Raw genomic sequence first — 14,362 nt, 5'->3', positions numbered from 1 at the left:
CCATTACCACAATCATCAGATTTAAATCCAATCAAACACTTATGGGGAATAATGAAGGATAAATTGAGATATAAAATTTATAAGCAAAGACTCACTTCAGAAACTATTTAATTCTATTGCAGTTACAGATACAAAAAACTAGTTCATTCTATCCAAGAAGACTAAAAGCAGTCATAAAAGCTCAAGATAGACCAACAAAATATTAATTGAGTTTTATGATGACAAAGTTTATCACTTTGCTGTTAATTTCAAGTGTACGGAGACTTTTGACTCAATTTTTCATGTTAAGAACAACAGAGAAATTTTTTAAAGTTTAAGTTTAGTTTATAATTTTGTAAAATATTTGAGCATGAGATGTTAAATGTAAATAATAATTTCTATAAGGTAGTTATTTGTCGAAACCGTGTCTTCTTTTTCTTGTTTCTTCTGATTCTATGTCACGACTATGTCACGATGTAGGTGATGGAATTATTTGCCAAGTTCTATAAGGTAGTTATTTCATTTCTCATAAATTTATTTTGACTGTGTGTATGTGAATGCATAGGCATATACACTAAATGTTGGCTCTAGATATGATCAAACTTTGTGGCCAAACAGAATGTACTGTACAGTTTGATCGTACCTAGTTGGAGAAAAAATGGATGCAAAATTTACACAATTTATACATTGCTTAGGATGCCAGGAAGCCCTGAATGTGCCAAAACTTCTTGAACAGAGTGTAAATAAGACTAGAGCTAGTACTGCATACACTATATATACATGCATGCGTGTGTAAAGTAAATTAAAGTTAGATATTAACTAAATCTAAATTCATTATTACATACAATGTTAGAACTGTAGATATAGATATGACAATAAACTGAGTATTTTTAGTAGAGATAAATTTCATCATCATCAGCTCAGTGGTACTTGGTTGCAAGCACTATCTTTAGGAGGCTTGAAACCTTTAGAACATATTACATGTTATGTGTACAATTAATTAGGCAAATTCTAGTCCAATAATTAATTAATCTGGCTCTTTCACTTAATTATTGTATTAGGGATATAATAAAATTACATATTTTTGCTTTATAAGACTTAAGTAAGCACTTGATTCTGTCAGCAGTAATAAAATGTTAGAAATAAAAATAAAAGTATATAGATAAAGAAATCTTGAATTATTTTTTTTTAACATACTACAATAAAATAACAAAAGTAATCATAAAATAATATAAGCACTGAACACACAAAAAAAAACAGAAAAGAAATGATCAAGGATATCTTTTATTCCCTTATCTATCCAGAAAATTATTGAAGACAATTTATAGAAAACATAAAATTTAATGAATATAATGTAAATCAGACTGAATATGTTTATGATATAATTCTACTTGTATTTACTAAAACAAAAATTAAAACATGATAAAACAACTGAATCAAACAAGTAAATATAAAATAACAATAAATAAGAAAAAATTTCAATTTTAAAAGTCAAAACAATGCTGATATTATTGATTTGAATGAAGGAATCTGTTGAATAAGNAACAATAGTAGCAAGTAACCTCGACACATTAAAACAAAGTAGAGAATGGCTATAGACTAGAAATAATTATACAAAACATAAAAAACTATGAAAATAAAAATAAAACAATTAAAAATTAAACAATATAAAGTTATAATTATGCAAACATTAATATATCAATATATTTCTAAAACCTGTATTCTGAAACAGAGATAAAAATGTAGCTTTTGAAATGAAACCTCAGAAAAATACAAATAATGTAAACTGAAAGGAAATATAAACAAATGAAACATGTAGAAATGAATTAAACTATTTCAAATAAATAAAATTCAATACACTATAACAAATGAATTCAAGCAGTTATAATTGTACAGATATGTGGAGATAATGAACCCAATCAGACTACCATAAATATTCATTTATACTTGCGAAGAAAAAAGGGAAAGTTTTTCCATCTGATTCTTGATCAATAGCAGTAAAAATACTCAGAACTTTAGAAATACTTAGACTCCTAAACTTTTGGTCAATTCTTCCCATATTTATTCATTATGATGCTCAACTTTTAGGTTTTACATTAAAACAGACTAAAGCACAGACAACAATATTTTCATACTCCTGAAAGTAAAAACTGACAAATCTCTCAACAATTTTTACTCTTGAAATGAAAATTTCAGAATTTTTTGGGAATTGGCAAGTTTATATGATATGAACATCACTTTAGTTAACTCTTAGTGTAGCTACTTTTGAAACCTTAGAACAGAGTAACATAACAAGACCTACAATTATATACTGAAAGAAGAGAGTCCAAAAATGTCAGCAGATATTTTTCTGATGAATCATGCTTCTACATGTATGAAAATGATGAAAGAATTTGAATGAGATGAAAGCAAGAAGAAAGAAATCAAAAATATCATATTTAAGTAAGGCCTATCTCAATTGAGCTAATAGTGTAAGAAGTTTTGAAAACAATTTCATCTAAATATCACTTTTGGTAGCTGTTATTACAATCTATGTACGTATGTCTCTTTAATCTGAAATTAAGTTGGGTAGACTATCATTACAGCTTTCAGGTTAGACACTTCTTTTATTGTTTCCACATATGCATTTCGGACTTATATAAATGCTAAGCTCCACTTCAGTGCAATATTAAAAATTGTCAAACTTATACGATACATATAGTTCTGTCTTCTAAAACCACGGTGTATAACGGGTAACATTGGAAAGTTTTTTAATACAGCCATTAAAAACACCACAAATACATTTTCCAAACATTTATACGGAAAACTTTTATATTTTTCTATGTGTTCATAAAATCTTATATAAGCATTATATCATTCTTTAAAAGTTGTACTTATATAAGATTTTATGAGCACATAGAAAAATATAAAAGTTTTCCGTATAAATGTTTGGAAAATGTATTTGTGGTGTTTTTAATGGCTGTATTAAAAAACTTCCAATGTTACCCGTTATACACCGTGGTTTTAGAAGACAGAACCATATGTATCGTATAAGTTTGACAATTTTTAATATTGCACTGAAGTGGAGCTTAGCATTTATATAAGTCCGAAATGCATATGTGGAAACAATAAAAGAAGTGTCTAACCTGAAAGCTGTAATGATAGTCTACCGAACTTAATTTCAGATTAAAGAGACATACATACATAAAACAATTTCATCTTTACTTGGAAATCTAGAATATTATGTAGCTCAAATTGGTAACATCCTAACTTCTATCTCTTTTATATTTACAGATTATTTTGTCATATTTCAACAAGATACATTAGGTATTGTTAATGTTGCATTGTTATCACAATTATATAAGTTCACTATCCAAGTTATTCAAATCTTCCTATTCAAAAATTCATAAAATTTAATAAAAAAGAGTTTAACAATATCATCACCTACTTTCAGATTTGAACAAAATTTGGAAATAAATGAACACACATGAAAACACAGCCTTTTCTGTTTTATGTCAATTTGTGTTTTTAGCAAATTTTACATCAAGATTTTACCAATTTGTGTTCCTTTGAATTTAATCAAAACTTTAAAAATTTCTAAAACAAATCATTATGTATTTATGGATGTGAGAGAAAAATTTTAAACTTATGTTCTCTTAATTTAAAAAATTTTTCTCAATATTCCATTCTACAAAAATTTTTGTCTGTCAAAGACAAAATAGTTGTTTATTGTGTTACTTACATAGTCAATATCAAATTTCTCAGTATAAATTGAACAAAATGCATTAATATTATAACTAATTATATTTTCTGTTTCAATAAAGTTAAACTAATATATATCTCTTTAAATTACATTACTTTTAAATGCTATAATTTCAAACAGTAGTGTACATAATATCTAAATTTTTTGAAACAAATACAATTAAACCTCAATTTATATTAGCCTGAATTATATAACTTCAAACTTAACAAATATTCTTGCAAATATCAAATATGGTAGCTGTTTTATATATTTCCGTAAATGTCTGTCTCTTTAATCTGAATAAAAATAATTTCAGTAGACTATCTCACAGCCATCAGGTTAGGTACTTACCTAATAATAATAAAAGTACCACCTAACCTGATGGCTGTGTGATAGTCTACCAAAATTATTTTTATTTGGATTAAAGAGACAGACACTTATGGAAATATTAACAAATATTTTTGGTACAATCATACATATAATTTCTATACAATTTTATGACAATGTAATTAATTGAGGTAATCAATTTGGATCAGACAAATAAAAAACACACATATGAAAAAGACTTTTCATATGCCACTCCATTATAAAACAATATATTCACTTTTCTCACATGCCACTACAGCTACTTCATCACCTCTTCCAGATAAACATCTTAAAAAAAGTCTTAATATCTTTAGAAGAAAGAAAAAATAAATAATTACATTGCTTTTGTAAATTTGGCATATCAAGGATATAGTAACAATATTTTATTAATCATTACAATCATTACATTATTATTAAAATTCTATTTACAGAATGTATCTGCAAATTTTGGAGTAAATATTAATTAAATTATGTATTTGATATATAGTCTATTATAAAAGTAACTAAAAAAATAACAAAAAGAAACTGCTCATGTGAAGTCTAGGAAAAAGTCAAATGATTGACTTTTTCCTAGCTAATATTTTCAACTAATAAACCATCTTCAGGAATTTATAACTCACAAATTTGAAAGTCCAAACAACGTCATTAATATCTTTGGACATTTTATTATAAAGTATAAGTTAATTAATTTATGTATCCTGACATTTTTTTTATATATTTATTTTTTTTTAATTAAATTAACATTTATTTTATTATATAATAATTATGAAATAACATTTATTTTGACATTAAAACTTAATCTGATCAAACATATTATTCAAATTCAAAAATAAACTTAGTTTTTTAACTAATTACAGTTTTTGAATATATTATTTTATTTTATATAATTTAATTCTAAAAATTATTTTATTTTTCTAGAATTCTAAGAACTTTATACTTTCTTTATATCCACAAAATTATTGGGCTGCAATTTGAAAAAATTGTAGACCTATAAATTCCCATTGTTTCTGTTCATCCGTCTATCCTTAATCTCAAGAACAGAGTTAGATAGATGTAGGAGACCAGATATGAAACCTTAGGGGCAAGAGGCCTGATTAATTATATTAGAACTTCCAATGCAAACCAGAAGTCATGTTATTTCAATTCAAAAATTTTGTTTTAAGGATGGAAACTCCCAAGAAACTCCAAAATATACTAAATTCAAAATTAAGACCAACAGATATTTATTTATATAAGTAAATGATCCTGTAACACTTAAATATGTAAATAGAGTTGTAGGCAGATAGAACACAACACACCCATTGAATGTTGTTGTTTAGTTCCTGAAAGCAATCTTCCTTGAAGTGAATTGTCTGACATTCTTTTGATAAAGCAATCAACTCATAAGAGGTGTATTCCTTGATACTGGTATATAATTAATTGTTCATCCCAAGCTGGGAAAAAAGAAATTCTTTCATTAATTGATTGATTTTTTTTTGGCTTGTACAATACATAATTGATCTTTACTTGTTTTGAATATTTGAAATATATATTTATTACTAACTTCTTGTTTATAAGCATTGTTATTTATCTATATATATTTACTGTTCAATTTAATTAATATTATTTTGGATTTTTGCTTAAATCACCGTATTTTGCTTTTGTGTTAAGTTCAGGCCTGGTACTTGATTAGAACCCTAATTTTGTGTAACCCCACTTTTTTGTATTGTGCAGTACTTTACATGCACATTACTGTATAAGATTTGAAATTAAATTATTTATCATCAATAAAATCATATCACAAAAACCAAATAATAGTGTTTTACTTCAACATTAATTTAAAATTTTAAATAACATTTGATAAGAACATATTGTGATTAAAATTAGAAATTTTTAACATAACCTATAAACAAATTAGCAGTAGTAGTAGATTAAGCTTTTAACAAACTTCTTAAAATCAAAATTACAAAATAAAATTAATTTAAAATGTGCTTAAAATGAAATATAATTGATTTAACTACAACTTATCTAGTTAAATTGTTTTAATACACTTAATATCTGATTCATTCCTACATTTTTAACATTATTTATTCCTTTGAATTGTTGCCAATACTGAAATAGAAACCACTAATGTCAAAATAGTTATAAATTATTAATCCTCAAAATTGAATGATGTAATAACTAAACATTAAACAATCAATTTTGTTGATAGTAAAAAAGAATACATTATATAATTTCAAGCAGATATTAATCACAAAGAAGTCTCAATAGTTATATATGCTGTAAAATAGTATAGTATTCAGTCAAAGATAATTTAGTGTACCAGTAATTAAATTTAAATAATAGTTTTGACATTCAAAAAATCTTTTAAAACTTTAACATACAAATGAAGAATAAATACAGTAGTCCTTTTTGTATTGTTCATATCAGTTATATCATGCTATTTGAGATAAACCAAATAAGTTACATATGTAACTTATTTGGTTTATCTCAAATAGCATGATATAACTGATGCACTGTAGCTTGTATCTATCCTCCTGTGTTGTCTATTTTCAATTTCCATGCTAACTTGCTTTTTTATATATTGTATTTCACACAATGGTAGTTTTAAGGTCAATGACTGAATGCCAGTAGAAATTCAAACAAACTGATTTTTTTAAAATTATTAGCTAAAGCATTTTTATTTTTGGAAAATGAAAAAAACCAATTATGTATCTGAATGAGCAATATAATGGAGGGCAACAGTATAAGAATTTTAATATGATGTATAAATATAAAATAAATTTCTTAAAATAAACTCTTACTATATCATAACAACGGTTAAGAACAAATTCAAAATATGACATTACTGTAACATTGTGAATTTTATATTTTATATCATATTTAATTAAACAAATATCATATGTACATTTTAGATAGAAATGAGAACTAAAGATTTTTGTCAAAACAGAGCAGAAACATGATAGATATATCACATGAATATGATAAAACTATTTCAATACTTGTTTTTTATTTTGTAATTATGATTTTAAATATATATTACTAGCTTACCCGTCGCACATTGCTGCGATCTCAGAAGAAAGGAAATTTAAGCAAACTCATTATGACAAAATTCAATTTACATTTTATAATTTTTATTAAAACTTATTATTATTACATTATTATTTCGAGTCGATATTAAAATTTGGAAAAGGGGGATACCTAGATCTTTACCGATCTAGGTATCCCCCTTTACCTAGGTATCCCTAGGTAAAATACGCAAATTTCCTCCTACAACTTCGGTTGTTGTTTGGGGTACAGTTGAGGTTTTAATGAAGTTCGAGCGAATACATAATTAGTGAAAAAAAGTTGAAATTAAGTGATTAAACAAAAATTATTACAAATATCGTAAATAACAGTTCACAAATGCATATATAGAGATATTTTTTGAAGGGGGGAAATGGTCTTCACAATTCGAAATCGATCGACCACACTGTGCTCGAATGCTCATGTAAACACGCACCATCTATCGTAGGATAAATGTACTATGCCAAAAACCTTCGTGGGAGTGTATTAAAAAACTTTCCGAAGTTTTATGGCAATCATACTATGCCGCAAACCTTCGCCGGAGAATATTAAACAACTTCCCAAAGTTTCACGGCAACCGGATAAACGGTGTGGTAATGCATGAAGGACAGACAGACACACACACAGACATACATTCATTTTTATATATATAGATTACTGTGACATATAAAACATAAAATTTTCAATTGTGACATTCAATATATATATTACAAAATATAAAAGTCTTTAACAAATATTTTTGAATACATACACTGTATTTATTAAACTAATATTTTTAGTATAAACTTTTAAACTTTAAAAAAAATTAATTCAATATAAATCAAATCAGTTAACATGAATGAACACATTATCAATATCTTATGTATTTGGTGCAAAATTTGACTAATTTTTAGTTGCTATTCTTCACGTTTTTAAGATGCAGAATTTTCTTAATATTGATAATTGCAAAATATTCTTTTCATGCAATTATATCAAAGTAAAATTAGAATATGACTTAAAATAAATTCAATAAAATTCAAATTATAAGTTTTTTCAATTGGATTTTTCTTTTTTATGGCTAAATATAAACATTCTAACAATAATTCTTAGAAACTAATAAAAACAAATATGCCCAATTCTGTTTTTGGATTTTTTTACACAATTTTTATTTACGAGTCTGGAAAAAAAATTCAATTCTCTATATCAGCAGAGTATACTTTATGAATGAGTCTATAAATGCAGTGTTATAAAAACATCTTATCTGCCAAGCCAATTCCAACAATTAAGGAACAAGTTTATGACAAAATCCTACTTATTTCAAGATGACTGCATCATATCATTATGCCAAGATGATGAATTATAATGTGCTTTTTCTACAGTTATGTTAGCATTATTGTCACTTAAACTGACACAAATTGTTATTTAAGCAAAACAAATTCTTACAAGAGGCCCAGATTAGATGTGTAACATCTGGCCAGGTAACAGTCCTAATCTCAACACTATTGAGAACTACTAGCATATTATGAGCATGAAAATTGAAGAAAAGAAACTTGAAAATAAACAGCAATCACAGGAGTGTATTAGAAGAGTTTGATATAACAAGTTTGGCACAGAATACTTGAAGAAACTCATCCACTCTAAACCAAAGCATTACAAAACTGTTATTAAGGCTCAAGATAGCTTTACAAAGTATTAGAATCCTATTCAATGAAAAATAACTGTTCACATTACATTTTTTCAGCCTGCTTACATTGTGAACTTTTTTGCTTTCATTTGAATGACAAGTTCTTGCAACAGTAATTAACAGGATGATCCTGTAAAGTAGCATTAAGTTCAATATAGCATTACATGTAATAAATTGCATTTTTTATATATTCTTTTTCCTAGACTATATATGTTATCATTCCAAATCACGATCATAGCTTAAATATGCTAATTTGCATATCTGTTTAAAGCTTTTTGGTGTATATGATAGGCAGTATATATATCTGGATTTAAAAAATTAAAATATAGTGTTTAGATATTCATTTATGAAATTTCATAAAAAATAATTGCACACCTTTTAACCAGCAAACACATTTAATAAAATAACAAAACAAATTGAGATTGATGATAACTATTCACTATTTAAAAACTTGGATTTAATTATATTAATAAATAATGAAACAATATCAGTAATATCCAGCAATTTACTTAAAATAGTAGTCAAACATATATATGAAATGATCATATGAGGTCTGTTCAAAAAAAGACCAGACTTTTGTCATACAAACTTTTCTACTGTGATCACAATATTATACATGTTTGTTCCCTTCAAAGTACTCCCCCTGCTTGCAATATACCATTCTCATTATTATTGCCACTGTTAGAATGCTCCCCGAAACTCTTTTGTGAGATGGCATGTAGCTGTCTCTGCAAATTTTATTGAATCTCATCTACAGTTCGAAAATAAGGTCCTTTTAAACTGTGGAAACAAGAAAAAGTCTGAAGTAGCCAAGTCTATATGGAGTATGGAGGTGGGAAAGGATGGCCATGTTGTTAGCACTAAAAACTGACCAACAAGCAGAGATGTGTGACATAGCATGTTGTCATAAGGCAATGCCCAGCTCTTGTTCCCCATAGCTCAGGCCTCTTCTGGCACACAACTTCCCTCAAATGCCTTAAAACTTCTAAATAGTACTCCTTGTTAACAGTCTGACCTTGTTGCACAAATTCCTGATAAACTACGCCTCAATAATAAAAACAAATAATCAATATTTGTCATCCCTATTTTGAATACTACTCAATCAATATTCTGCCCAATTTAAAACACTTGAACCACTTGTGACACTGCAAATGGCTCTCCTCATAAGCCTGCTGAAGCAAAGCCCATGTTTCAGTAAAAGTTTGCTAGTCTTAAAGTAAAACTTCACCCAAACATGTTGCTCCTTAAAAGTCTTTCACCTTCACTTCACAGAGCAGTAACTGCATTTGTTCACTTCAATAGCTCTAGACCACCAACCAATCAGAATACTACAATGCTCCAAGTGGTGTTGTGTTACTGAAGTTTCTGGCTAAGTGGAAACACTTGCTAGAATTCAATCGATGCAATGATTCACACACTATGACAAAAATTAAGTCTTATTTTGAACAGACCTAGTAGACTATATGTTTGACTGCTATTTTAACCTGATGATGACAATTTAAAAATTGTCAAAAATGTTTGTTTTCGTTATTCTTTAGTAAATTGCTGGATATTACATGGTATTGTTTCATTATTTATAAATTGGGATTCAAATTTCATTATTTAAAGTATACATCACTGATATTTCTGCTCATATACTGTCAATAAAAAATTTGTCAAACAAATTTTTTTAATATATACTCATGTTTAGTCAACAAAAATTATTTAAATTTCATTCTAGTTCTTTATATATCATGTATTGTTTTCTTATTTATTAAAATTACAAATCAATAAATTATGTTTTTAAGATTTAATATTAAATAATTCTTAGAAATCAAGACTTAAAAACATGTAACGAATGTTCAAACTTCTATATTATATTATAATCAATATTAATAAAACAACAGTAATATATTCCAATTTATGTTCATCATAAAGTAAGATTCTTAAATAATAACTTTTTAACAAATTTAAAGATTTCATAAAAAGTTATATTAGTAAAATAAAACTTGCAACTTGGCACAAAATTAAAACAATATGTGTATGCACACACACATTACATACATATATTTATGCAAGTAAACTTGAAATACAAAATGGTAAACTGTTCAGCATAGAGATCATTATTTTATCACTGCATTATTCATTTCAGCATTTACAAATTCTAATACTATAATTTTTGAGCATGTAATGAATAAAACTGATTTAAGTTTCAGCACTCAATCAATAGTTAGTTTAAATATTTTAATTACATTATTATTAAAGTAACAGTTTTTATATATTTATTTATTTTATACGCCTGCAAAACAAAAGTATATTCAATAGTAAGAATTAAAATAAAAAGCAAATAATAGTCACCCAGATTTATAAAGATGGAGAACCACCCAGACTCCTTCTCCTGCTTTATTTACTTCCTGAACATAATCTTCTGCTGAAATTTCTCGAACATCTCCATATTTTGCTTTTCTAAGTGCTTCTTGCATCTCTGCTATTCTTTTTTTCCTGTAAATAGATATTTGTTAATAATAGAAAAAGTTACTTATTTATAAATATTGATCTATATTTAAATACAAATAATTTTTCCAAATTATTTGAAACAGATTAATTTGCAATTTTTTATACACAAATTACATTTATACTTCATAAAATTTTTTATTACAAGAAAAAATAAAACTTATGATCATATTACAATCAATCAAACGATCACCATAATTAATGTATAGAACTTTGAGAAGTTTATTATATGATCATATTATAATTTCTTAGTTCTACTTCACAATTTACTCAAAGAAAAAACTATTGAAAACAATAATTTATACTGCTTTTTCATGTAGCAAAACATCATTTTGTTACCTGAAAAAGCTGTGTAAATTCATATTTTTACTATATAGTGCCAAGAATTTTGCAATTTTAAAAAAAATTATTCTTTACATAAAATTTTAAAACTATTTTACAGCATATCATTTTAAAGCTAATCAAACAGTTTCCAAAATAATTCAAAACCATAATTAATAATTAATTTAAAATATTTTCCCTCAATATATACTTGCAAATTTAATAAACTACAGTTATCTACTATAATAAAAAATTATAACACTAACCTATATTCAAGCAATATTCTTTCATCTTCCTCATCTTCTAACTCATCTAATTCATCAAGAGTCAAGTCTTCTAATTGTGTAGTTTCTGTAAATAACAATAACAATACAGTAACATGTAACAATAATAAATATAAAGCATTTTAAAATATCAATATAAAAATTTGTGTCCATTGTTTTTGTTGGTAGAAAAAATTATTTTCATAAAAAAAAAATAATACAATAATAATATTTTATTTTTACATCAATTTGATGTACAGTACACTGACACAACAACAATCTTTGAAGCCCATTAACCTACTGCCCGAAGATATTTTTCAAGCAGTAGACTGCTCTATTTGAGCAATCAACTAAACTGGCTATGTCAATGCCTCCTACAACTTCCACTTTGCTGGCAAAGGATTGTATAGATTGCTGATGACTACAGTGAAGGACAGTAAAAATCTGAAACAAGTATGTTTTTCATACCAGTTGTAATTGCAGAGTTGCCAGTATTAAAATTGCAACCCATGAATGTACACGTATATACTTTACTTTGTTATTAATATATTTGGCTACTTTGTATGTGTATGCATACATACATACATACATACTGTATACAAAATAGCCAAAGATATTAACAATATACTTTTCAGAATAGTTTTACAGATCTTCAACACTTAAAATTGTTAATATCTCTGAAATTGTCTGAAGTGTTATCTACAACAACAAAACTTTAGATGATCACAGAAAATATTTAAGCCAAATGATCTCTGGATTATATCAGGCTATATTACTATTATTATTAATAATTAAATGCTAAATAATTTGGCATTAGAGGTAGGCATTAGGCACCATCTCTTGTTAAATTTGATAATTATAATCATTTGGCTTTAATATATAACTATTAGATTTTAGATATCAATATTTGATTACAGAAAATTCAGAAATAAAGGGAAATGAGAATTAAAAAAAAATTACACTCTACAGCAACATTTCCTAAATGGCATTCCATGAAACTTGGAAACCCCATGAAACAAAATTTCTGTTCAAAATAGGGTTCTGTTATCTTGCAAGTTCACACTTGGCAATGTAGACACACAAGCACATACAGCACATATATGAGAAAAATTGGATTTTCAAAATTAAAAGAACAAAAAATTCAGAAATCAACTAAATGCCATGTCTGTTCTTGAAACTTCCAAAAAGTAAGCTATATATTAAAAAAAAAATTGCAAAAAATAAATAAAACTTATTCTTCTCATTAAAAACTAAAGATTTCCTAAATTTGATTTATTTTGTCATTTAATGTTAAATACAAGGTGTTCAGAAAGTCACTGTGCACTTATTATTTATTAAGACATGTTTCAATATAGAACACAAGAGGTAAATATAAATGATAATTATAAACAAGGTTGAAAGTGACTCCCGTAGCATCAATACAGACTTGGATCCTTCTTTTGTTTCTAAACATTGCTATTAATTGCTCATTCGAAATAAACTGAATGAATGTGGTTATCGCTGCTATCAAGTCATCCAGCATGTGTGGACAATCTCGATACACTACAGATTTTGCATCCCCATAGATCAGTGTTTCTTAACAGGGGGCTTCAGCCCCCTGGGGGTCCATAAGAAGTTTGCCGGGGGGCCACCAAATTATGCAAAATTGAGGCTATGAAAATGAAATATGATATGAAATGTTTTCATTCTATTCACAATTAATCTCTGATTCAAAATTTTAATTTGAGAAACAAAATGTAAATTCCTTAATTATATGTCACCTTTTAAAATTAATTGATAAATTTGATAAATATTTTCCTAATGATAAAGTTCACATTACAAAACTGTGGATTCAAGATCCATACAACAATTATAAAAATACCAATTTATCATCAGCTGATGAAGATACATTATTAAAATTAATAAATAATTGTAATTTGAGATCTGTTTTATAAACTAAAAGTGTGTCCCAATTTTGGATACAAATTTGTGCAGAATATCTCCTGTTTTCAGCAGCAATGCAAAATTTGCTGCCTTTTGCTATTACATATTTGTGTGAAAGAGGTTCTTAACTATGATGGATATAAAAACAAAAAAACGCAATTAGATGTCTTCATGAGGATAGCATTACAAACAATTGAACCAAGAATTAACAAATTAGTTGAGGATATTCAGCAGCAGAATCCTCATTAAATTATTTTTGAATATTTTTTGTGTTTTCTATGAATTTTTAAATGTTTCTTATTTTATTTTTTGTTAAAATTAATGAGTTTTTATGTTTAATTGTGAAGTTCGAATGTTATTTAAATAGATAATGAAATAATAAAGTTATGGTTTACATTTATTATATAAAAAAATAAAGCAATAATAAAAAATCAATTTATTATAGATAATTTAACAAATATAAATTATTATTAAAAAAATGGGGGGGTCACAAAAAACTATGAAATATTTGGTGGGCTGCAAGTATAAAAAGGTTAAGAACCACTGCCATAGATAAAAGCCTGGTGGATTTAGATCTGGTGAGCATGG

The 14,362-nt window shown here is 26.4% G+C and overlaps 1 protein-coding gene across 2 annotated transcripts in view; it reads right to left on the bottom strand.

Moving 5' to 3' along the window:
• Positions 1-14,362, bottom strand: part of LOC111633545 (phosducin-like protein 3) — a 66,443-nt gene that overhangs the window by 42,761 nt on the left and 9,320 nt on the right. For both annotated transcript variants that reach the window (XM_023378135.1, XM_023378134.1), the window contains exons 3-4: positions 11,855-11,939; positions 11,112-11,255 (exon numbers count right to left, since the gene is read on the bottom strand). In XM_023378135.1, the coding sequence (XP_023233903.1) occupies positions 11,112-11,255; positions 11,855-11,939 (229 nt within the window). The remainder of the gene's footprint in view (positions 1-11,111; positions 11,256-11,854; positions 11,940-14,362) is intronic.

Source organism: Centruroides sculpturatus, unplaced genomic scaffold (assembly GCF_000671375.1).
Source record: "Centruroides sculpturatus isolate CEXI.00-Female unplaced genomic scaffold, Cexi_2.0 scaffold780, whole genome shotgun sequence".
Taxonomy (NCBI): Eukaryota; Metazoa; Arthropoda; class Arachnida; order Scorpiones; family Buthidae; genus Centruroides; species Centruroides sculpturatus.
The sequence above is the reverse complement of the archived record's forward strand: the minus strand, read 5'-3'. Positions and strand labels throughout refer to the sequence as shown.